The 24,968-nt window shown below is 52.0% G+C and overlaps 1 protein-coding gene across 9 annotated transcripts in view; it reads left to right on the top strand.

Moving 5' to 3' along the window:
* Nucleotides 1–24,968, top strand: part of MAPT (microtubule associated protein tau) — a 95,145-nt gene that overhangs the window by 45,627 nt on the left and 24,550 nt on the right. For 2 of the 9 annotated variants that reach the window (XM_040640445.1, XM_040640447.1), the window contains exons 2-6: nucleotides 3,191–3,349; nucleotides 7,597–7,683; nucleotides 10,153–10,239; nucleotides 14,090–14,155; nucleotides 21,754–21,809. In XM_040640445.1, the coding sequence (XP_040496379.1) occupies nucleotides 3,208–3,349; nucleotides 7,597–7,683; nucleotides 10,153–10,239; nucleotides 14,090–14,155; nucleotides 21,754–21,809 (438 nt within the window). In that variant the 5' untranslated portion in view covers nucleotides 3,191–3,207. Of the gene's footprint in view, nucleotides 1–3,190; nucleotides 3,350–7,596; nucleotides 7,684–10,152; nucleotides 10,240–14,089; nucleotides 14,156–14,882; nucleotides 14,885–17,963; nucleotides 19,077–21,753; nucleotides 21,810–24,461; nucleotides 24,660–24,968 lie in introns of all 9 variants that reach the window. The other 7 variants (XM_040640448.1, XM_040640446.1, XM_040640449.1 and 4 more) reach the window with 6 other exon arrangements.

Genomic DNA, 24,968 nt, shown 5'->3' with positions numbered 1-24,968 from the left:
TTCTTCCTCTCCCACCCCCCTGCTTGTGTTCCCTCTCTCGCTGGCTGTCTCTCTCTCTGTCAAATAAATAAATAAAATCTTTAAAAATAAATAAATAAAAATAAAAAAGTAAAAGTCTTAAAAAAAAAAGAAGGTGTTGATGGTCCTATGTGCCACAGCAGTAGCAAACATCACAAAGGAAAAAAGATGTGACTCTATAACTATTAAAACTTGCTGGTTTGAGGTGCCTGGATGGCTCAGTCGGTTCAGCAGCTCACTCTTGGTTTCGACTCAGGTCCTGATCTCAGGGTCCTGGGATCCAGCCCCGAGTCAGGCTTTACACTCAGTGAGCAGTCTGCTGGAGGATTCTCTCCCCCTCTGCCTCTGCCCCTCCCCCCTCAAATAAATAAATAAATCTTAAAAAAAAAAAAAAGCATTGCTGGTCAGAAGCCATCAGGAACCAAAATAAAGGTGACTGACTGGAGAAACTGTCTGCCACCAACGGGATAAAGGGTTGATGTTACTCACGCATGAAGAGCTCACTCAAGTTGTTGCAGTGAGCGCTGAGGTCTGAACAGAGGTGCAAAGGGTATAAACGTGCATTTTATAAAAAAGGAAACCAATACATGAGAGTTTTACTTGTACACCTCCAACCACCATGGTCCGGGAGGGGAAACTTGGTCATTCATTGAAAGGAATGGAGCAAATCCAAAGAACAAAACCACAGAGCTCATTAAACTTCTTCGCACTCACTCAGTCTTTAGCTGCCGCTTGCACGGGGTAACCTGACTTGGCTAGCCTGGCTCACCTGGGCCAGGTGTGGCGTCTCCAGCCAGCTTGGGAGGCCTTGAGCTTCTAGGGCGATCCCACCGCTCCAGGGTGAGGCCTCTGGTGACTCAGCCAGATGAAGTGACTCATGGACGAGTCTCGGGGACGAGCCATTGGGCGGTGACCAGGGACGCCCTGAGAGGCTCCACCAGTGATGGATGCTACTTCCTAGAGCTGGTGGGGAGCAGTAGTTTTCTCAGATAATGGAACTGGTCCCTCTTAGAAGAGGGGTTCTGACGTTTTGGGGCTTTCTAAGGGCAACAGACCGTTAGCATATCTAAGGGTAGAGAATATTACCACCAAATCCTAAGCCTTGAAGGATGAATGGGAACTCTGATCGGCCCAAAATAAAGTCCTGCTCTTCGTTGGGGAGACGTCAAAGATTTGGAGAACCTCAATCTTGGATGCCTGTGCCAAGAGCTCCCTGAAGGACAGGGTCCTCAGTCAGAATGAAAAGAGGCCCCTTCTCTATAGGTAGTAAATACCTAAGTGGGGCCAGACCACCCACCCAGCAGAGGTCCCACTGAGCTAATTCGTTTTGGTTTTCTTTCTTTTTTTTTTTTATTTTTAAGTCATGTTTACTTTTTATTTTTAAGTAATGTTTACATCCAACGTGGGGCTCGAACTCATAACCCCAAGATCAAGAGTCGCCCGCTCCACCAACTGAGCCAGCCAGGCACCCCCACTGAGCTCCTTCTTAAAACCCTCCTAGGCCATGTGGCTCTTGCTAGCTTCTCATTCCACCTTGTGGACAGAGAAAAGAGCTCAGATGCCCACCCCGGCATATCCTGCCTAGAAGGGAGAGAAACGAAGCTGGACATGAGTCTGCCAATGGCTAGCTGGTCTAGCTAGACACAGTGCCAGACGCCTGTCTGTCCCACCACCAGTGTCAGTCGGGAAAGCATTATGGGAAGGGTCGGCCCCAGGCGGACCCTCCCGCCTTGTAGCCCAGCCTTTATGGGAACTGCCCAACATCTGTCAGCGGTGAGACGTGGATTTTAGAGCATTCTGTAACTCATAACGCATTTAAAGAACGCGTGACATCAGATGTGCCCTCCACACCTTACCTTTAATTAATCGATCACGGAAACCAGAGCACCAGGTGACCAGGTGCAGTGGAGAAGGAGAAAGGGTCTCTGTCCTCTCCAGTTTGTGTTATCAGCTCTCCCTTTGGCAACTCACCCTCACCTCCACTCCGGGGTGCCGCTCCACTGAAAACACTCCACGAAATGGAAACAGAATAAGGGCCTAACTATTAACGAATTATAAAGGAAAAGTAGAGATTTAAAGCAAAGAAGGCAAACAATTGGAATAAAAGAAAGAACATGAAAGCAACTAAAGAAGGGGAAATAGCAACACAAATTTTAAAAGTGAAAATAAAGACTAAATTTAGGTTAAAATTATGAAAAATTACAGAAGATACAATTATAAGAAGGAAAAATGAAAAGAAAACAAGTGCAATGTAAAAAGTCAGAAAGATAGAAGGATAACCTAGGCAAATACATTTGAAAGGGATTTCAAAAGGTTAGAAATAACAAAATGGTCCTCTAGGCTACTTTTACAACTCTTGTGTAAGTCTAAAATGGTCTCAAGTTAAAATATGAATTAAATGAAAAGCTGACATGAGTCTGGGGCAAAATTAAAAGTAAAAATAACAAAACACTGTAACGATGTAAACAAATACATGTAAAATAAGAAATATGTATTTATTACATATATTTATTTGCATATACTTACATTGACGTGTGTGTATTTACTATGTATACTTACGTAACTGTGTAATAAATCAAGTGAATACATGGAAAATAAATCAAAACAGAGCTGAGATTTTTAAAGGGTAAGAAATAAAAATCTTAAGGGACGCCTGGGTGGCTCAGTCGGTTAAGCCTTCGGCTCAGGTCATGATCCCACTCAGAGCTGGGGGTTTGTCAGGACATTTGGGTCAAGAGTCAGTTTTGCTTTGCTGTTGTCTTGGGATGGAAAGATCACATTTGCTTCTCTGTGCTTCATTCTCCTTACCTGCTGATGCCTTCCCTCTCCTGTTTGGGCTTACCCTTTCCATTAAAAAATTTAAAAAATCAAGCTACGAGTCAGCAGCATTTTCTATTTTGATGAAATGGAAAGAGTGCTGGGGCCGAACAAGTCAGGCCCGCTGGACCTGGCCACCTGGTGGTTTTGAGTAGGAATGGAGGTGATACAGGTGAATTAAAGTGCACATACAGGTGAACAGGGCACGTCGGATGACGTTGGGCATCCCATGGGGAGGCGATAGGGAGGCAGAGAGCTGTCTGCTATAACCCGGGGAGGTGGCACTTCTCTCCCTACCCCACCCCGCACCCTGAGCTTAGGTCCCTCAGCTCATCCTCCCATCTCCCTTCCCCAGGTGGGCCTTGACCCAGGATGGCTGAGCCCCGCCAGGAGTTCACCGCGACGGAAGATCATGCTGGGACGTACGGGATGGGGGAGAGGAAGGATCTCCCCTCTCAGGGGGGCTACACCCTGCTGCAAGACCACGAGGGGGACGTGGACCACGGCCTGAAAGGTGAGTGCACAGGCTTGCCAGTACAGCAGGCCCAGGGGCTCGCTCTGGGAAGGGCTGGCCGGAGGCGCGCGTCAAGATTCTGAAAGGAATTTTAAGTACTTCTGTTGGCTTGTCAACAGAGTGAAGCCTCCGAATTTGAAAGGGCCAAGAGAACTCAAAATGTGAGGCTCTTTGAGAAGGTACCTTTCCAAAGGAGAGTCTGACGCATGTGTGGACGGCAGCCTGCCAGAGGTTGCTGGGGGGCTGTCTGATGAGAACGGGGTGCTCGCTTGAGTCTTCAGCCACATCGATCCATCTTTAAACAGCTGCACGTATTAGCATCAGAATACTTGGCTCTGGATGTAATGTGTGCGTCCTCCTTATGTAAGAGCCTGTCTGGGCCCTGTTTCAGCAAGAGTCGGTCAGCTCTGGGATTCCTGCTGTACCTGTGCTAACAAGCTGCATCCTCAAAACCTGTAAATATTCTAATACAGTCTTTGGGCCAAATTGTCTGGGCCCCCTCCTCTCCCCTGCCAAACCCTTGTGTTTCATTTCACTGACCACGGAGTCGGGGAGGCCCGTGGAGAACACCACGCCCTCTTTCCTGCTTCGGATGCGGTCCTCTGCCAGCAGCTCCAAGCCGCCCCAGTGTAAGGGTTCCGTCCCTGCCCTCCAGACCCATTTCTAAGGAGACAGAACAAACTGCTGTTTGTTCTCCGTTAATGCTAAAAATAATAAAAAACACTTTGCAGCCTGGGGTATGGAGTAGTGGCTGGAAGTGGCAGAGCTCCAAGATGGAAGGCATCCTCTTCTGGGTTCATCTGTCCAGGAATGTTCCCTGCAGGAGGTGGGGTCACCTGGGTTGGGGAAGGAGCAATAATCCCTACTTGCAGGACTTCTCGTGGGCCTGGTTCCAAAGGCAACTTTTGTCTCTGTTTAAGCAGAGGTCATAGGGGTCAGAGGAACCCGGGGATCAGACAAGTGGGCTCCCGGCTGGACGAGGTGAAGGTAGAGTGGGTACGTTATCTTGGGGAACTCAGAGGCTGCCCTCTGGCCTTCTTAGGGCCTCCCAGCCCCAGGTGCTAGAGGAGGGGAATGGGGGAAGTATCCATGCCAGCCAGCCAAGTGTCCCAGGGGGCCAGACCTGCCCTCCTGATGTCAGGCTCCAAATGGTGGCGAAAAAAATGTGCGTTCTGACCTCTCCCAGGCCATAGCCCAGTTCCACCCGGAGTTGCTAAGGTCAGGCTCCCATGGAGGGCCGTGAGGAAATCTGCTTTCTCCTTTCAGTCCTGCTCGCTCCCTTCCCCCCTTTGTCCCCACTGTCTCCTCCTCTCCCACGTTCTCCTTTTCCTCTTTCCCTCTTTCTCTTCCCACCCTGTTTTTCTTTCTCCTGTTGTCTCCCCCCCCACCCCCTCCCTCTACAGCCCCTTCCCCTTTTCTCTTCCCACCCTGACCCCAAGCATGTGGAATGAGAGGGGTGGTGGCCCCCAGGACCTCAATCCCAAAGGTTAGTGGCATCCCAGCTTTCTCCCAGCAGCCCTCCCTGGGTGAGGCAGCTTGGGGTGGGGGCCAGAGTTTGCCTCGTTCCCTGACCCCCTGACCCCCTGACCCCCTGACTGGGGCCCTAAGAGCTCCTTCTCTGAGGACCTGAGCCCACACATCCCCGCGCAAGTCTGTTCTGTGTCATGATCTCCATTGCTGCTTCCACACTCAGGAGTCCCGATTTGGGTAATCAAGTCTGTGGCCACCCTGCTTGTAAGGGAGCTTCCTTAAAATGGTAATTCGGGCACTTTTGTAGAACTCTAGGATTGCCAAGGCCTTAAGCACCAGTGTCTCAGGCAGTGCTCCCAGTAAGTGCTGAGGGCAGGTATTACTTTCCCTGGTTGACAGATGACAGGCAGGGTTCCCTCTCCAAGTCACGGGCTGCTCAGCTCCTTGTTGTCCGTTTTACCCCTTGTCACACAGCCAGGTCCCCTGGGAACCCCTCGTGGGTGAAATCCAACTTAAAATCCCACGCACTGAATTCTGTCCCGTATGAATTGTGCTCTATTTAGAGTAGGCTGCTTTAAAAATTAAATTTAAAATATATACAGTGTTGCAAAGAATGTACCATAATAATGTAGGATGTTAATAATTGGGGAAGCTGGGTATGGGGTCTATTCCCTGGAGTATCTTTGCAAGTTTTCTGTAAATCTAAAACTGCTCTCACATAAAAATTTCATTAAAAAAAAAAAAAAGCCTAGGAGGAAAAGTGGTTTTTACCCTTCCTACTTTTTGGAGGGGAAATGAAATTCAATTTGTAGTTAGGACAAGTTTACCAAGTTCTTTTGTGTCTCAGAGTCGTCTAAAGTATGTTTCCTCGGAGATGAACCATGAGAGACTATGGACCCGGGAAACAGACTGGAGGTTTCAGAGGGGAGGGGGTAACAGGGTGCTGGGTGTTAAGGAGCACACGTGTCGTGATGAGCACTGGGTGTTATATGTAACTAATGAATCATTGAACACTACATCAAAAACTAATGATGTCTACCACTGAACATAATAAAAAATGCATAAAAAGTCCCTTTTTCTTATACGTCAAAAAAAACTAAGTATGTTTCCTAAAAATCACTCAATTCTTTAACATAAAACATGGTCAGAAGATCTATGCTAAAACATATATATGATGTATATATATCATATATATATATATGCAAAATTTAAGTTGCTAACCTTTTTGTCACTGCTGTGAGAGGAAAACATTTGTAGATTACTTACCCAAAGGATATACTTCCCAAGAAAGCAAGTGATACTTAAGAGATTTCCAAAGTTCTCCTCAAATTTATTCTTGCTTCTAAGGATTTAGAATGAGTTATTTTTATATGGAGAATGAGCGGTATGACTTGGCAGAAGGTGTCACTTTACTAGCAACATTTTAGGTAAGTGACAGACTATTTTGAATAATAACAAGAAGCCACATGTAAAATACTAGAACGAAGAGTATTTACCTGGATGCTCCCAGTTGGACAAGGACTGGATACAGCCAAGAGCTGCCAGATGGGGGAGGGGACAGGTAGTTAACTGATAGAATAATGCACCCTAAGGAATTAAAAGGTGTTAATGGGTTAACTTCTTAGACCATTCAGATAAGACATTCAGAAGAGGCTTCTTCCTCTTTCTTTCCCTCCCTCCAAGAAATGTACCAAGGCTAATGCAAATGGTGAGGACCGCAGGCTTGGACTGAGCAGGGGAGGGGCTGTTCCGGGGACAAGCATGCTTGGGGCACTCTCGTGCCTTATGCTCCTGTGCTCGGACAGTCAAGGCTGGTTAGTAAACCCAGAAGACAGTCTGCATATGCTTCCTCACCATTTGTCCAAAGCCTTCTTAAGACAGTTCCCAGGTTTTTGCAAGCCCGGGGACCAGGCTGCTGTGTGTGTGCTGGGAATTTGTTTAGAATGAACCCTTCTTTTGGCCGGATGGTCGCCCCCAGGGCTGGGTACCCAGTGCCGGCATTTTAGCAAAGGGGGTGTGATCTCCCAGTGCAGTTGAACACGACTTGCCTTTTCTCTTCGTGCACAAACCAGCCCTTCCAGACCCTATCCTGAAACCGTCTCCAAGGCTGCCCCACCCTGGGTGGAGTGGCTTTCCCGGAGCCCACCAGAGCCTCCTTGGCTCGGATACTGAAAGGACAGTTTTCTTGTAGGTAACCGTGGCTGACATTTCAGGTGTGACTTCGGTCCTGTCGGTCAGTGCTTGGAGCTCTTTCTGTGAAAGGAGCTGAGTCGAGTCCAGACACACAGCCGGAAGTCCTGTTGGAAGGCACGGTGTCAGCCCTGAGCTCATGCCTTTTCAGAGGAACGAGTTGGATCGTAGTGTTTTTCTAGGTGTCTACTTGTCATCGATGGGTGGTAGTGATCTCCCATGAACCTCTCCATCAGGAAAGACACAGCAGCAGGTTTATTTGCGGCTTGGCTCTACGTATCAGCCGCCCTTTTGTCAATATAAGAGCCCTTGCCTCCTTTGAAACCTCCAGCTGATTAAAAGGCAGTTTCTCTTCTCGCCCGGGAACGCGCATCTTTCCCTTATGACCCTGGTGCGGGGACACGGTTGTATTGGGGTGGGGGTGGGATGGGTCCCTCTGGTGAATTTATCATGTGGCCACGTCCCATCCATCTGGGTTCCACGCTGGGGGATTTTTCAGAAAGACACTGCTCCCCATTTCCTCCTGAAGCCAAAAGGAGGGGTGGGGAGAGGCCGCCGTTCTGAGGGGCTCCTTGTGTATGTTCCAGAATCTCCCCTGCAGACCCCCGCTGATGACGGATCTGAGGAACCGGGCTCTGAAACCTCTGATGCTAAGAGCACGCCGACGGCCGAAGGTGGGCCCTCCTCTCATTGCTTCATTCAGACAGCCGCTCCATGCCTCCAGCCTGCGCTTAGCCGTGCTTTCAGCCCTGCGTGCCACCCTTCCTGGCTGCGTTTGCTGCCGCCTCTCCCTCCGGCTGAGAGACATGCTTGTCCGATGCTTTGCAGGATGCGCTTGGGCCCCGGAATTTGGCGGGAGCCAAGCCCTGCTTTGATGCCTTGCTCACCAGGGCCAGATTTGGGCACCGTCGTCTGTGCGCTTTGAGGCGGCCGCACTTGCAGAGGCCGGGATCTGTGGCAAAGCGGGGCCTGAGCTCAGCTCCACAAAGCCCCTGATCCGTGTTGCTTGTCCTTCCCGCACTCCTTCAGAAGCCCCCACCCACCTTGCTCTTCTCTCAGGAGCCACCAGGTCCCAGAGCAGCCACTGGGCTGAGGAAGGGACCGGCTCAGTGCACATCTCCAAGCTCACACGTTGGGACTGGTCTGGTTTAGCATCCTTCATTTCTTGGGCTCTGGGCTTGGTCCAGTCCTCTGGACCTTGGCCAGGGTGTTAGTTCCAGCACATCTTCTAACCTGTCCTCTCTGGACGTTTGGTGTCTAGGTTATTATAAAGCTCCTCGTGTTATTTCCTGAAGAGCTCCTTGGTCCCGATTTTGACCACCTGCTCTTGCTTCCTGTGCATGTCCATCGAGACTGCATTTGATTTCAGATCATGGAAAACCCAACTAGCTGCGGCATAGATATGAAGAGGTTTCTGTGTCTCACATAATAAGACACCTGGAGGGCAGCAGGTCCCCAGGGTCATCCGTGCTCTTCTGTCTTTACCTGCTGCTGTCCTGAAGAGTTGGATTGTTGCTTCACGGTGACAAGATGGCTGCTGCACTTCCAAGCATTACATCTGCCTTCAGAGCAGGAAGAAAGTAGCAAAGCAAAGTGGCCAAAAGGGCCCTGAAACCAAATGTGTTCCCTTTTTATTAGGAAAGCAAGAGTTTTCCGACAAGCCCCAGTTAGCTGATTCCCACTTAAGTCTCACTGGCCAGAGCTGAGTTTCATGGCTTCCCCGGCTATAAGCGGGAGGCCAGAACATGGAGCATCTTGCTTTCCGACTCATTAGGAGAAATCAAGGGAGAGGGGCATTGAGGATGGCTTTTGAGTAACCAGTCGGTGGTATCTGCCCTTCTAGCTCTCCATCCATCCCCCAAGAGGCTTCTCAGCACTTCTCCTGGCCCTGCCCATGACTTTGGAGGCTGTCACAGGATGAGAACCTGGCCCAGCATCTCCCCAAGTGTCCACTTTTGAATGAATTCAGAAAGTGCCTGCCAGTTGCTTGGTATAAGGGTGCATTTGTAGGAGAGAAAGTGAGCGTGCCCCTCCCCTCCGTGGTTCTCACCCTAGTGAGGAGAATACCCAAGGCCTAGCGCTCTTTGCTCTTCTTCTTAGAGCTGGTGATGCAAGACATTTCCCGCTGATCTTGTTAGGACAGTTTTGCAAGTTGCTACCGCCCTGCGAAGGTCCTCAAAGCCTAACGCCAGACTTCATGGCAGCCTCCCAAATCATGGTTTTCAGCACTCCCATCAACATTATTCTGGAAGAATCTTCCAGCCAAATCTTGCTGCCCTTTGGATCCTGTACATGTGTGGGCCCCGAGAACTTCCACTCCCACCCCACGAGGAGAGGGGTTCTGCTAGGGGTGGGCTTTGCCAGGCTGCTCTGCTGCTCCCGAGATGACCGTAATTAAAATGGGTTCCATTCGACTAAACTGACTCAGGCTCTTGGAAAGCTTTCAAAGCTGACAACTCCTTATGTCTGCCTGCAACAGCCTGGGAGTGTGCCAGGCCGGTGCTCGGGGAGGACTGCTGATTTGGAAGTGTTCACCCTGACGAGAGGGTTTTTACCTCTGGCCTCTGCTCTGAAGGTGGACCATCTGTTGTCAAGGACTGTTGTCAAGCACCCAACTCTGAACAGGACCAGCCTGTTCGTCGCCCCCCCGCCCCGGCCCTGGGGAGTCTGTGCTTCCAACCATCAGTCATGGGCTCAGAGGACAGGGGGCTTGGAGCTGGGAGAGAACTTGCAGGTCACCTGGCAATGATACTCCCATTTTGCAGATGAGGAAACTGAGACCCTGAGGACAAAGGTCTTGCTCAAAGCCTCACAGCGATCATCTGATTTTCAACCTGCCTTCTTTAAAAGCACCTGGGCCCACCCCCAGCAGTCTCTCTTGCTGCAGTGTTTATATGGGGACTGTCCCCAGCAGATGGCCTGGATGTCTCATGAGCCAGTGCCACCAAGCAGGATACGAATGTGCTTCCTGCGGGAGACATCAGGCAGGAGCACGGCTCTGGGCCCTGCTTTGTGGTGTTGCTGTTTGCATGCCGCTGAGTCCCCTCCTGCCTCCCCGCCCCTGCCTGCTCCCACACTAGAAATAAGGTGAGGGGCTTGGCCTGGCTCATCCTAGCCCCCCTAAGGCGACTCTCGGTTTTCAGACGTGACCGCACCCTTAGTGGATGAGGGAGCCCCCGGCGAGCAGGTGGCCGCTCAGCCCCACACGGAGATCCCAGAAGGAGCCACAGGTGAGGGTGACTCCCATGGCGGGGTGGAAGAGACCCTTGCCGTGTGCCCGGCTGCCCTGCTTGGAGGAGTGGGTGTGAACAGGGGTGAGGCTCTCCTTGAGCGAGGCAGCCACATGGGTGGATGCCGGCTTCTGGGCATCTTGGGTTATTCTGAGCTTGGTGCCTTGATGCCCTGTTGCTTCTGTGGCTGCCTGCCAGCCTCTCGGAGGACAGAGGACCTTCTGGAATCCATCCAGCTTCTCCTCTCCCATCTCAGCCACCACGTCAGCTCAGGGCTCTCTGCCAGGGCTTCTGAGGCAGACCTGTGGCAGATTCTGCCTTCCTCACCCCTGAGCTCGGTCCCCCCTCCTGCCGGGACTCCGCCCAGTGACAGAGTCACCTCCTAGTGGGCAGTCTACCCCCAGGGGCACCCACGTGTGTGGCAGGGCCAGATGACTGACCCACACCTTTGGAGGATCTTAATGGAACAGCCCCCAAGCAGTTCAGCAAGGTGATCTAACATCCATTTCTAGGGCTGTTCTTTCAAACGTGTTTGCATAGAACAGGCGTGACTAGACTGTCCTGTTAACACAGGTGATGGGAGTAGCTCCGTCACGGCACCCACCAGAAACAGTAGTGACCTCAGGGCCACCAGTGGCCCTCAGTGCTGCCCCTGTCCTTAGGAAGTGGCCAGCTCGGCCCAGAGAGCTTGCTGTCATCCCCTTCTCAGCCTCCTCTTTGGGCTTACGTGAAGATTCAGCTGTTGGCGTGATTTGGAGGGTGATCAGCAAGACAGGCAGAAGCCTTCTGGACGGGACTTCGCCAGCAATGGGGAGTGGGGGAAAGGTCCCCAGACAGGAGTCTCCCTTCCTCCCTAAAGACAGTGCTCACGGCAGCCATTTGGGAAACGGCAGCCTTTTCTCGGAGCTGTTTGTGGAGAACGCCCACGCGGAGGTCCAGCAGCCCCCGACTCCTCAAAGTGGTTTCTGCTTTGGTGGTTGGTGTTTTGAAATGGAGAGAGGCGGGGCCGCGTCCTGGACAGTGAAGGTCGTTTGAAGGCCGTGGAATGACTCATGGGGTCAGGGCTTGGATACCCTGATTTTTGTCTCCCCCGTCCCGATACAGCTTACTCAGTGGGGGAGCCCTTCCCCTCCCAGGGTGAAAACCGTAGCCTGCTCTTGACTTCCTCATCACTCCTAGGTAATCAAAGTACTGTGGTCTCCTCAGTTGCAAAACGCAGTCCTCGAGTGCGGGGTAGCAGGTCCGGTTCGTTGCAGTAGCCCAAGCTCATTTGGGGTTGCAGCCCTCCCCTCTGGGGCTAGGGAGGCAGGGGAGATGGGCGGCAGGAAAATTCATCCTGGATTGGCACTACTGTGGGCCAGCTTCACACACTCGGCCGTGTTTAAAGCTGACTCTCTCATGGGCACCTGTTTGGAGCTCTTCCAGCCCCTCCATCCCAGTTCTCCCCCTGCAGGTCCCTGCCCCACACTAGCTTCCAGCAGACACTTCGCTCTCCTCGGCGCCTTGGAATCTGAAGATCCTCCTCCAGCCTTCCTTGTGCTGGGTTGCCTGCTTCTGTTGCTGGCCTACCGGCCATGGTCCAAGGTGTTGCCACATGACTACTGCCCTGGGCTTGTGTTGGGTCTGTGGGAGACACACGGACATTCTTTGCCAAGCAAACTTGGGGTGTGTAGACTGACCGCATGGGCTGCAGCCACGTCCCTTTGCTCTGCCCCCAAAGCAGGGACAGCCCATCTCTCCTGGTTTTCCCAGGTGGGATTCTGGCAACAGTCCGCCATGTTGTAACCACAGGGGACACACACCAAGTGTCTCCGAGTGGTGCCTTGAACCCTTCCAATGGACTGAGATGGGAGGTGGCCGTGTAGATGTCCTCCACACTCCCAAGCCCCCCTCTCTACCCTCTACATCCTCATCGAGGTAGGGAGGCTTCAGATTTGGGGGACTTTTTTTCCAGCTATCGTCTTGGATGATGTGTACTCTAGTTCAGTCCTTGCTTTGGTGTGTCACAGTTGCTGTATCCTGGCACGCTGATGAAACTTCTCCTTTGAGGTCCATTTGGGGGTGCAGTATGGCCACCCCACTGCAGGAATCCCTGCCTTGCCGGGATGGGAGCCCCTGCCTCTGGGGGCTTCAGGGATAGAGAGAGGCCGGGGAGTAACATGATGGCCCAGCCACAGTCACACACCCGACCTGCCCCCTTTGGCTTCTTGGAGCACCACCGTCCTTGCTGGGAACTTGGTGGGGGGGGAGCGGGTATCAAAGTTATCAGCAGCCTTCAATTTCTGACATGCTCCAGGGCCAGGATATTCAACCCTGCACTGGCCTGTGAGAGTGCAGTAACTTCCCAGCACCCCAGCAGTGGTGACATCCCCATGTGCCCCTTCCTGTTCTCAGTCTCCAGGACTCCGTGCCACTCAGCTGGACTTGCTGTCACTCTGAGCCTTTCTACCACAGCCTCGTCAGAAACTCAGACCAAATCTGTGTTTAGAGCTGTGTCTCCTGGACAGTTCGCTGTTGTCAAGTGACTTGGAGCTGTCACCGTTTGAACTCGCGGGTGGCACAGTGTCAGCTGGTGGGGCCCAGAGGGTGATCGTGTTTATGATCTGGCAGATGGGGAGCCCGCTGCCAGCCCCCTCCCACCCTCACTACAGCTGTTCTGTGACAGCCCATGGGCTAGGTGTTTATAAGGCCACCATGCAGCTGTCCAGCGACCTCGAGAATCTTCTTTTCCCTCATCCATGCTCTCCAGCGTGGGCCCATGCTGGTAACTTGGCATTTCTGTTGTAGGTGCAAAATCTTAAACATTGCAGGATGGGGAGAAGAGCCTGGTGGCCCAGCCAGCAACTTGTAGGCATTTCTTTGGGGTGGCGGCTTCTCTGTTCCTGTCCATTGGGGCAGGTTGGTTCTTCTGGGGTCACGAGGCAAGCGCGTGTCAACGAGTGGCCAACGTGCTTTATAGACTCTTTCTTCTGCATGGTTATATGTGTTGTCCTGGAGCAATGTCCTGGGTCTTCATGGTGCAGAAATTGGCACTGCAGTAAAGCTTACTGATTTTGGTGCTGTTGAAGATGTGGTCTTCTTCATTCAGAGTGAGCTGTGGCTCCCTGAGCAGGAGCCCAAGATGCCCTAAAAGCTGCCCGCTGGCACCACTGCCTCCTTCTAACCAGGTGGCACCTACTCCTAGCATGTGGTTAGAGGGGTTCGCCCAGCAGTGTGGAGACAAGAAACTGAACAGCTTCGGGGCACCTTCCAAACTCCCAGCACATCGCTAAACACAGTCACACAAATTCTCATACTAACCCTCACTACCGTCCTACGAGACAAGCGGGTATCATCACCTGGGGGTCTAGATGAGCAAACAGGCGCAGAGAGGTTAAGTAAACGATGGTTGTGAACCCCAGCCTGGATATGACTCACGGCCCCAGACAACTAGTGCTTCCTTGTACCCTCGGCGCCCCCGGAGCCCTGGATGGGGCCGGGAGCGCACTGGCCGCTCAGACATGGTTCCGGCATCAGTGGCTGAGCAGCAGACTGCCTCTCTGACCTCACCCATCCTGTGTGTCTTGGTTGAGCGGGGCACTCGGGACCCACTGTGGAGAAGGTCTTTCCTACAGGATCAGGGTCACGTGGAAGGTGTGTGGGTGCGGTGGGGTTCACTGAGTAACCTGCTTTCATCCCCATCCCCAGCAATAATATTTGCAAAGAGCCAGGGGGGCAACCCCTTGGTACTCATAAAGATGTGCCTTTCCTGAATGTTCTTGGGAAAATACCAGAAAATGCAAAGAGCTTTGTTTCTGGCAAACAGTAACTGTCTTTGCTTCTGTCTTCTTCATTTGCTGACATAAAGCAGCTGAGGAAGCAGGCATTGGAGACACCCCCAGCCTGGAAGACCAAGCTGCTGGACACGTGACTCAAGGTCAGTGCACTAGAATCGCCGACCACGACTTGGGGGCTGGGAGGAGGGTGATGGAAACACTCAGAGGGGCTCTACCCTGTAAAGAGAATATGTACCTGGGCCCTACTTCACAGGGCCAGGAGATTTCTAGGAGTTGGCTCTCATCAAGGATGGGCTAATTGGACCCAGAAAGAGCTCTAGTCCCTTTTTCTCCCCTACACAATTTCTGAGTGATTCCTAAGCTCTTCAGTTGGGGAGTCAAGAAAGAGTGTCCCAACAGAAACAGAGACGCGTGACAGGTGATTTCCTCTCCAGGCTGCGCTCTGGCCTGTCCCGGGAGTGGGGCTTCAGCCATATCCCCACCAAGCTAATTCTTCTCAACTTTCTCCTGTGCAACCTTCAGACCTCATTTTGATACTCTTCTCAGGGACCCAAACTGCCGTGTTCAAGGAAACCAATTTTATGTAATCGTTTAGCACAAGTGTTTTAAGAACTTAATTTTATAAATCCTAAAGATTCCTTATCTCAGGAAGTGGAGACCTCTGATATAAGTGCAGACCTCTGGGTTCGTTTTCTGTCGCTCGCGGTGTCAACGAATTTGAGAGTCTGCTGTATCATGTGGAAGTTTCTCGATTGCAAAAGATCTAGGAAGATACTGTTCCTTTCTCCGGAAAGTGATGTAGGATGTGTCCAACATTTAGTGCTGCCGCTGGGGCCAGCTGGCTTTAGGAGGACTCTGGGCCCAAAGAAGTGTCTCACTGAGGGTTTTTTGAAGCTTAACTACAGGTGAGAGGGGGGTGCCCCATAGCAGGCTAACGTTCTCAACTCACATGGCATGGAGAGGCGTGTTTTCATTCTCAGGCTTACAAAGAGCTTCAAAAAATATTAGAAGGGACAATCAACGTAAGAGGGAACCCCAGCCTGTGCATTACGTAATGAGAACCCTGCCTCCCGTTTCTTTTCGGTCACAGTTTTCGACATAGGTAAAATCAGAGGCTTGTATAACCTCTGGAAATGGTCATTTATTTCCATAGGAAGAAGCGGATTTGAGTTTTTTCCTATGAATTTTCTTTAAAGATTTCATTTATTTATTTGAGAGAGAGAGCACAAGCAGGGGGAGCGGCAGGAAGAGGGAGAGGGAGAAGCAGGCTTCCCGCTGAGCAGGGAGCCTGACGCGGGGCTCGACCCCAGGACCCTGAGATCATGACCTGAGCTGAAGGCAGACGCTTAACAGACTGAGCCCCCCAGGCGCCCCTTCCTATACATTTTTATTGCAGGCTATGTCTTTGTGCCCTATGACCTATTCCAGGCAATGAAAGGATCTGGCCAACATCTTTTGTGGGAACTTCATTTTTGTGCTCACTGAATTTTTCCATTTTTGCATCAGTGGCCCAGAATCGTGTAGATAGAAAGATGAACACCAGGTAGACATTTGCCGTGGGAAGTGGGCACCAAATCTGTGAAAACATGGCAGTTTCTACCTCTGCTCCCAAGACCAACACCTCGTGCCCTGATGGGGACTGCTGGTCCACACTGCTGGTCCACTTCCCTCTGGCGAAACCGTGTGGAGCTCGGACACACTTGTGATCCACAAACACATCTTATTTCCCAAAGGCCTGTCATCTGTTTTCAGATTGAGGAAGAGCCGCGTAACAAAAGCCCCGTTACTAGATCTTCTTGCAGTTCCCAGAGGAGAAGGCAAACCTCTGGCAGCCCGGGTTCGTGAAGTTCACCTAAGACAGATGAGGGTGTTTCAGGACGGCGCGCAGTGAGCTGAGCGTCAGATGTGCGAAGGCCTTACCCGTGGCCTGCTCACGCCCGGGGGTAGATCTTTCCTCTGTGTCACAAGGACGGGGCCTCCTGAGGGCGATGTGAGGGGACCGTGTGTCCGGAGTCCGGAGGCCTTCACACGGGTTGCCCAGATACGGTTTACCTCGGACGGCGCCCCCCACCCTCCCACCCGGATGATTGCTATGCGTATTACTGAGCACTACATAGTATTCTAGGAGCTGAATAGAACATTCTCCCAGCCTGGCTCCTTCCTCCAGAAGTATACGTGTGATGTTAGGTTCAGTCAAATACATACATGCAATCAGTTATTGATGACTTTTCAAGGTGTGTTTAGTATTTATGTTTGGGGCCTTCGTCTCTTTTTTCATGAGGGTCATTTGCAGTCTTACAGTCTATCAGGACAGTCCCATCCTGACCACGAGCAATTTCTAGGAGGCTCTGGGAGGAAAGCTTTTTCCAGGAGGCAGGGAGACCTGGCCGGCCAAGGAGGTGTAGAGACTAGCGCCTACCGTGCGCGGCCTCTGGTCCGTCGAGCTGGTTGGTTGATGAGGGATCATGGCGCTGAGGCACCTGCTCAGATCGTCTGTTGTTCGGGCTGTTCTCCCCGGAGACTGACCGACGGCCCCAGGAAGGTGCCGCAGACCCTGCGGAGAGCAGAAACGAGCCTATCTGCCTGACACCAGTTCACCCATGCAGGATTCCGTTATTGATCATTGCTGGGGGGGCAGGCACCGTGGTCGATGCCAGGAACACGAAATGAGGGAGACCGTGAGCACGAGGCCCTGGCAGGAGGGTGGGGGTGGAGGTGAGCTGTGGCTGGCTTCTTGGTAGTAGCCCTCGGGCAGCTACACGGGCTCCACCTGGGTGGGGAGAGAGGGCGGTCACATGGGAGGTGTGTCCACGGCCACATGACTGTGTGCACACGTGCGTTCCCCGCCTCCCTCCCCTCCGCTCCTCCAATACCCTGAATCTTTGGGGTTCTAGGTTTTGTTTAGAGGAGAGCTGTGGAGTTGTGTGTTGTTCTGCTGGGACTAGATGGGAAGTGTGAAGGTTGGGAATTTAAAAAAAAAAACAAAGGATGTTGTTTAGGAGTACCAAAGAGCGTGACTCTCCTGTCCTTAATACACGGTCTGGTCCTCTAAGGAGGGCTCACATGAACACCGCACGAACGAGCCAGAAAGTGTCAAGTGTGCCTTCCACCAACTGCTAGTTGTGGGACGGGCTGAAAACAGTGGTCTCGTTGGCAGGCAATGCCTTTGTCATGCAGAGCCCTTTCCTGCCACAGTGGTCTGCTTCGCCTTATGCAAAAGGTCCATCAGCGATCCATGACCCGGATAAATCTGAATCGTGCTTCTGTTTGTAGGAACCTTGTTTGTAGGAACCTTGTGGCAGTTCTGATAGTAAAGACTCAAGCCCTGGTCATGATGAATTTGGGCATTTTCCAAATCATAAGGCAGGGTTGGTTTATGGGTACCTGCTGGCTTCATTTTGCAGAAAGGGGAAACAGAGAGAGGGAGAGAAAAGGGTATCCTCACTGCACCCAAGTCAGGTCCTATCTAGAGGCCAGAAACTTCAAGAAGCTCAGTGTCCCTGGAGAGAAGGAGAAGCTTCCGTAGCCTAGGAGATTCAACACAAGGCAGCCCCACAGTGGGCTTGGCAGCCCTGGAGGTGCTGACATGCTCTGAGCCCACCCAGAGCCCGTGGGAGGCAGAGGAACAATGCTGGCGCTAAATGGGGCCTTGGAGGTCACCAGGTCTGAGCACCCCTTTTACAGATGAGGAAACTGAGGCCCAGAGAGGGGAGATGCCTGCCCACCCAGCATCGTCCAGTGAGTCGGTATTAGCAGACCAACAGAGCTTTCATTCTGAGCAACGGAAAGCAGCAAGGATGAGCCCAGAGTGCACGCTCCTTTTTCTTTGTTAGTTGGGCTTGTGATGCTGTTTAAATGTCCTTTTCTTATTTCAAGAGTGCGTTCTCTCTCTTAAACAATTAATGTGTCCTTGCCAACCTTTTGTCACTGCTGCCTCTTCAAACCCAGAGGAGGTGAGAGTTCCTGGCCAGCAGAGCGAGGTACGTGAGAGGCCCCCAGCCAATGGGCTTAGTTCTCAGGATCAGCCTGAACACAGCAGAGAAGCTTCTGGGGACTCTGTGCTGCCTCTGGGGGAGAAACAGCCAGAGGCCCCGGCACTGATGGTCTCCAGCCACTCCCAGCATCACCCCATCTGTGAACCACCTTCTCCAACAGGAGGCCCTCAGGAGCCCCACCAGGAGTGGGGACCAAAACCAGGGGATGGGGTCAAGGGGGGTCTGGCCTTTCCAAAGCCCACCTCCCCTGGATATCTCCAGATGGAGTCCGGGAGTGTCAAGGCTGTCCAGGAGAGCCTCCTCGGGGAGCCAGGGCACCATCGAGGTGAAGCTGCTGACCCAGGCACCCTGGGTCTGATGGGCCAGCATGTGTCCTACACTCCTGGGGCTCCCATTGAGCCTGATGGCCCCAGGGAGGCCACACGCCAGCCTTTGGGGACAGAACCTGAGGACACAGAGAGCAGTCGCCATGGCTTGGAGCCGCTGGAGCACCAGTTTTTGGGAGACCTGCGCCAGGAGGGGCCACCTCTGAAGGGGGACCAATGCAAAGAGAGGAGGGGGGTCAAGGAAGTCGACGAAGATCGTGATGTGGACGAGTCCTTGCCTCAGGACTCCCCTCCTTCCCAGGTCTCCCCAGGTCTGCAGAGCTCCCCTACCCAAGGCGGGCCACCACCCCCCACAGTTTCCAGAGGAGCCGCTGGCTTCCCCAGTTTCCCAGCTGAGGGTGCCATCCGCCTCCCTGTCGATTTCCTCTCCAACGTCTCCACAGAGATCGAGGCCTCAGAGCCCCACGGGCCCAGCGCAGGGCCCACAGTGGAAGGGCAGGACATGCCCCCCGAGTTCACCTTCCACGTGGAAATCAAAGCCAACGTGCAGAAGGAACAGGGACATTCAGAGCTGGATTTGGAAGGGGCTGCCCTTCCAGGGCCCCCTGGAGAGGAGCAAGAGCCCCAGGGCCCTTCTGAGGGAGAGGACACAAAAAAGACTGACCTTCCAGAACCTTCTGAAAAGCAGCCTGCCGCTGTTCTGCCAGGAAAGCCCATCAGCCGGGTCCCTCAACTCAAAGGTCTGTGTCTTGAGCTCCTTCGCTCCTTCTTGGTGACCTCATGTGGCACCCAGGCTGCAGGCACTGCCACTGAGCTTCCGGCCCCTCCTTGACTCCCGCTGCTTCCAAGGTTCCTAAGGAGAGTCACTAAACCCACCACCTGGGCCCTGCTGCTCAGCCCCCCGCAGCCGCGTCCTGCCCCTCAGGCTCTGGTAGCACACGCTCTTCTCATGCTTGCCCGCCATGCTGCATGTCACCAACACCCCACCCAGTGCTTTCCACCCTCCATTTCTCTGGCCTCCCGAAAGATCCACAGTGGTCCATCAGCCCACAGGGGGCTGGTGTGCTGCCCTCCACAGAGCGGATAACAGCTGGTCCACTTTTGAGGGCTGATTATGTGCCCTAAATTCATTGTCTAGAGCCCTTTCGACCTTTCCAAGAGGGCATGATTCGCCCCACTTTGCACACGAGGAAGCAGTCTCAGGGAGGTAAAGTAATTTGCTGAAGGTCACCAAGTAGTAAGTGACAGAGCCACGTTCAGAATCCAGGTGGGTCTGCTTTGAAAGTCATGCTCTTCCCTGCTCAGCACAGTGCCTTCTGGAAGGTTCTGAAGTATGCCCTTGGAGACCAGAGATGCTGGCATGAGCCTGTCTTCTGCTGCTCTTGTCAATGGACAAAACATCACATGTAGCAGATGGTATGCACACGAGCATTTGGGGGTAGCCCGGAGCCCAAGCTGAGCCTTCGGTCCAACAGCCCCCACCCGTACCCACCCTGCCTTGTGGTAGGGCAGACAATGAGCAAAGACAAAATGTTCCTGTTTGAATCTTCTCTTCCTCCCTTGGGGGAGCCTGGGAACCCCCGTGCTGGGATTGCAGGGGCCTCAGCCCCAGCCTGCTTGGGCACAGCAGCCCTTAGGGAGCTGGAGAGGCGGTGGGGGGAGTTCCCCCGTGTTGGGGTCTCTGTCAGGAAGACGAGGAGGCCAGCGGAGGCCTCATGGCTACTAGTCGGGTGTATTCATACATTTAGGACCTCTAGTGTGTTGGAATTATTTACAGGGCTCAGAAATCCATGTTGCTTGAGCTGTCAATTGCAAACATTTGTTAAATTTTTATAAGATTTTACTTGTCAAGAGAACTTTGAAATGTTGTACATAAAGGAACTTATATTAAAATTTAAGACCCCCCCAATTCCTATATTATCCTATTTTAAAATATCCTAAATTCCAAAATAGTAGGCGACAAATAACTGTGACTTGGCAAATTATAACAGTGTTAACTGAAATGGTGTTTTATTGCATACTGGCTATTTATTGACATGTCCGGGGGGAAAAGGAGTTCTGTGGTCCAGTAAGTTTGGAGAAAAACAGGCAAAGCAGAGTTAAGCAAGGTTTGCCGCAGCAGGACTTGTCAGAGCCTTTAATATTCTAATGCACATTCTAAGCCCCTGAGAAAGACACAGAGTATGGATTTCCCAAATTTACTTGATCTGACCTGCTAACATCTCCTGGAAGAGGACTTGTTCAATAGTACCCAGTTTGGGAAATGCAGATCTAGCAGATGCTTCTGTTGTGACATGGATGGTGATGGTTGATTTGGGCAAAAGACATGAATCAGGTCTACCTGGGGCTCTTATTAAAATGCATATTCATAGGCCCCACCTTGAGCTTACAGAGTCTCACGTGCGCCCAGGAACCTGCGTTTTATCAACCTGTCTCGGTGGTTCTGCTGCGACAGTAATGTGTGACAGTCTCTGGGCGAGATCATCAATCCAGGCCACTCTAGAAATCCAGCCTCCGGCAGCCAGTGGGAAGCTCCAGGAGGCCCCACTGACCTTTTGGCAGGGAGAATACAATATTGAAACCAAGGACGAAAATCAATAATCAATATTCAGCAAAGAATGTCAGCAGAAGGAAGGGAGGAGTTAGGATGCAGGTAGACACGTGGTTTCACCATGGGGTGTGGCTTTGTACACTCAAAAGCAGCAGCGGTTTGGTTCTAAACTTGAGAGAGACCTGTAAAATGTTTGATGGTAACTAGTTTGTAGCTAATTTGGGGAAACAGCAAGGATTAGTCCTCTTGGGAGGGCCCGTAGGTGGCGAGAAGACCCTTCCCAGCTGGGTCAGGGGTGGACCTGGCTTGTCAGGGGGCAGGGCAGCTGGGGCTGGTGACTGGAGCCCCCATTAGCGATCTAGGGGCAAGCTCTGGGTGACAGCATGAGTAGGGGATCGGAGTCCTTCAGGGGGTCGGAGCATAGCTCAGCTGCCCCATCTGTGGCCTGGGGGCCTCCAAATGCCCCTCCTTGGAGTGGGGTGGGTCCCTGCTGGGATAGGCTGACCCTGGCAGACAGGGAAGGAGCCTATGAGAGATGCGGCCTGCACTGTCCACCTTCCCTGATCGCCCCTGTGCCCGCGTGTGCCTGGACGAGTTTTCACCGCACCCCCTCTGCATGTCCCCACCTTCGGCCAGCCTGCTGTCCCCACTTGTCAGGGTGCGCCAAGCAATGACCCCAGTGTGCTGTGTTGATACTAACAACGAGAGACGGATTCAAAGGGAAAGAAAATCCATTGGGTTTCCACCCAGCCCAACAGAACAGAACACATTGTGCCGATCCCGAGAAACCAGCGCAGCTGTACCCAGCTCCTTCCATGAGCTCTGCAAATGGGTGTAACAGACATTCTCATTTTATATCTTATCAGCTCGCATGGTCAGTAAAGGCAAAGACGGGACTGGACCCGAGGACAAAAAGGCCAAGGTAAGCTGATGAAACCGTGAACCTCTGCCGACATCAAGTTTATCAAGAAGCCATGCTTATCTGAATTTTTATACATGACACGTGGGGAGCCTCGGTCACTGAAGGATGACTGTCATTTAAAAAGTGCTTTGTGTTTTTATGCAAACTTTCAAAATTCCAGCATTCATCCACTTTGATGCTTATGCCGGGGAAGGGCGGTCAGCAGGTGAATGAATTCATGCTCCTCATGGCAGTTCCGGTAGCATAGTTGAAATGAGATGTTCATAGTAAACAAAGATACATTTGAATTTTCCGCAATAAAGTTTGAAGTTTGCACATCTCACACTTCCCACTGCAGATCCAGGCTCAGTGAACATACATGAACACACACATACTTAAGGTGTAGAGAAAATACCACTTATTCAGGTGGCTGAGGGAGCATTGATCAAGGAAGTGACCTCTAACTTAAGGTGGAGGGTTCTGGAAAAGCCCTAGAAGAGGGGACCTATGAGGCAGACAGGGAAGGAGATATAAAGGAGAGTTGCTGAGGAAGGGGTGGGAACAGCATTCCGAGGAGTAGGAACAGCACAGCAAAGCCCAGAAGCATGAAGAGATGATGGGTGTTCTGAGAACTGTAGGCAGATGGGTTGGTTGCTGCCGAGCTCCAAGTGGGACTGATGTATGTTGGAAAGGAGAGTGAGGAAGGGAAAGCTGATACATGCCCTAAATGCTAAGTGGACGAGTGAGCAGCGGTGCAGTAGACACCATTTTGAAATCTTGCCAAGGCTCCAGTTTGACGCCAGCTTTAGTCAGACTTCAACACCAACCTGAGGAACAGTGAATGAAGTGGCTGCTCCCACCGAAAGTGCACGCAGAACCATGCTGGCTTTCTCAGTGCTTCCTGTCAGCTGTAGTTTCCTCCCTTCATGACTTTGTATCTCCTGTAACTGCACAGTAGAATTTCCCCAGGAAAATCCCGCTGTGGCCCTAGATGAAGACCGATTTTCTGTAAAGGCCTCTAAAATTTCCAGTATAAATTCTTCCTGAAACATCTGGGTCTTAATCGTCCCAGAGCCCTGGTGGGGACCTCGGAGGCAGAGGGTAGCTCTAGGAGTTGGGTAGCGCGTGTTGCGCCTCCCCTCTAGGACGTCGGGTTTGCCATTACAAGACCCAGTGAGGCAGCTGAGGGTCCTGCACGGACTTGGGGGGCTCTGCCCTAGAGGCGCGAGGCCGTAGCAAGAGCTGCTAGCCGGTCGTGATGCGTGTCAGGGGAATCCCAGCCTCATGCATGCACGCATTCCGTTCATTCATTCATTTGCACATGTGGAGACAACATCCCTGTCCTGGACAGCGAGGGGTCGGATCTTGCACGAACCTGGGCCAGGTAGGGAGTGGTGCCCACAGAAGGGGGCCTTGTGCAGCAGGGAAAGGAGGAGTACCCACCTCCAGTTTTTCTTATCACCATTCCAGGACCTCAGCCTGTGTCTGTCCCCTCACCCCTTTCCCCACCCCTTGGGCTCTCTCCTTGCCAAGGCTGGCCGCACGGAGGGCCTCCTCCATTTTGGTGGGGGATCCGAGGGCGACAAGGAAATAAACTCAAGGTCCTTGCTTGGTAGCTCTGACTCCCTCTTGGAAACACCTCTGGACTAGGCCATATGATTTTATACCTGGAGGTGCGACCCCTCCTCCTCCCAGCTCACCTCCTCCACCAGGGCCCTGCTTCCCAGTCAAAGTCTCCCAGAGCCAGTTAGGACAAACCGTGGGTCCCAACCACTGTCCATTAGTTTCCCTCTCCTTGAAGGGCAGTGCCATCTGAGGTCGTCCAGCCCCATGGCCTCTTGTTGGGTTACCTCACGCAGGCTCTTTCCTTAGGTGGAATGTGTTCAAGAGTGGACATTGGCCAGATTAGCATTTACCAGAGAGAGTGAAGCGTTAGTTTTGAGACTTTAATCAGAAAAGTGTGTGTGTGTGTGTGTGTGTGTGTGTGTGTGCACGCATGCATGTGCACGTGTAACCTGAGGTATAAGGCAGAATCTTTAAGACTTGGGATAGGCACAATCCTGATGTTAGCAAGTGTGATACTCTCAATGTGGCAGAAGAAGGCCAAGGGTTAGCAGGCCAGCATGAGCTCCTCACCTGGAATTTAGTGCTATTTAGCAGAAAGTGGAGCCCTGCTGACCCATGACACACTAGGGATGACCCATGACACACTGGGGATGTTTCTGGAAAAACATCCTAAGAATCATATGCTTTGCTGATCTCCATGAACTTTTCAGGCACGAAACACCTTTAAACCAGTGGCCTCCAAAGTGGCAGGGGTATAGCACAAGAAGATCCAGTGGCCTAAAGAACATTCTAGAACTTCTATCCATTTTTTTCCCTCCTCTCTTTTAAAAGTTCTGTCATCCATAAGTTTTATAATGTACATCATATGTTGGCATCGTAGTATACGTACTTGACTGATAAATAACCACAAGAACGTTAGGGTGTGTGGACACTTTCGGTCCTTAGTGATAAGAAGGACAGATAAGGGTACTTGATCCAGATAGTTTGGAGATCACTGCTTTAAACCATTACCTGCCTTGTTTATTTTTAGTTACTGTCCTTTTTCAGTTTGTTCCCTTCCCCCATGTGCTGACTTTTATTTTGATTTTATTTATGTTTATGTTTAAGACATCCACACCTTCCTCTGCTAAAACCCTGAAAACTAGGCCTTGCCTTAGCCCCAAACGCCCCACTCCTGGTAGCTCAGACCCTTTGATCAAACCCTCCAGCCCTGCCGTGTGCCCAGAGTCATCTTCCTCTCCTAAACACGTCTCTTCTGTCACACCCCGAACCGGCAGTTCTGCAGCAAAGGGGATGAAAGTCAAGGTAAGGAAACCACCTCTGAAAAGAATCAGGCTGCTCTCGTATGGTTTTCAAACGTATGCTGTTTTCAGCCGCAAAGACCTTCCTTCAGAGAAACTCTTACATAGAAGCACCACGTAGAACAATGAAAATTCTGGTTGAACTGGGACAAGGGGGGCGTGGCACTGTTTTTCCAGCTCCAGTTAGTCCCCTGCAGCTCCTGAGGGGGCCCTGGTTTGAAAATGACCGCCCTAACCGGGAGTGCTTTCAGATCGCCCCCTTGTGGGTCGTATGCAGCGCCAGGCCCAGAGCCTGTCCCGCGAGGGGACTCCC

The sequence above is a fragment of the Ursus maritimus genome, unplaced genomic scaffold, assembly GCF_017311325.1.
Source record: "Ursus maritimus isolate PB19 unplaced genomic scaffold, ASM1731132v1 scaffold_24, whole genome shotgun sequence".
Taxonomy (NCBI): Eukaryota; Metazoa; Chordata; class Mammalia; order Carnivora; family Ursidae; genus Ursus; species Ursus maritimus.
Note: the sequence above shows the minus strand (reverse complement) of the source record. Positions and strands in the feature narration are given on the sequence as shown.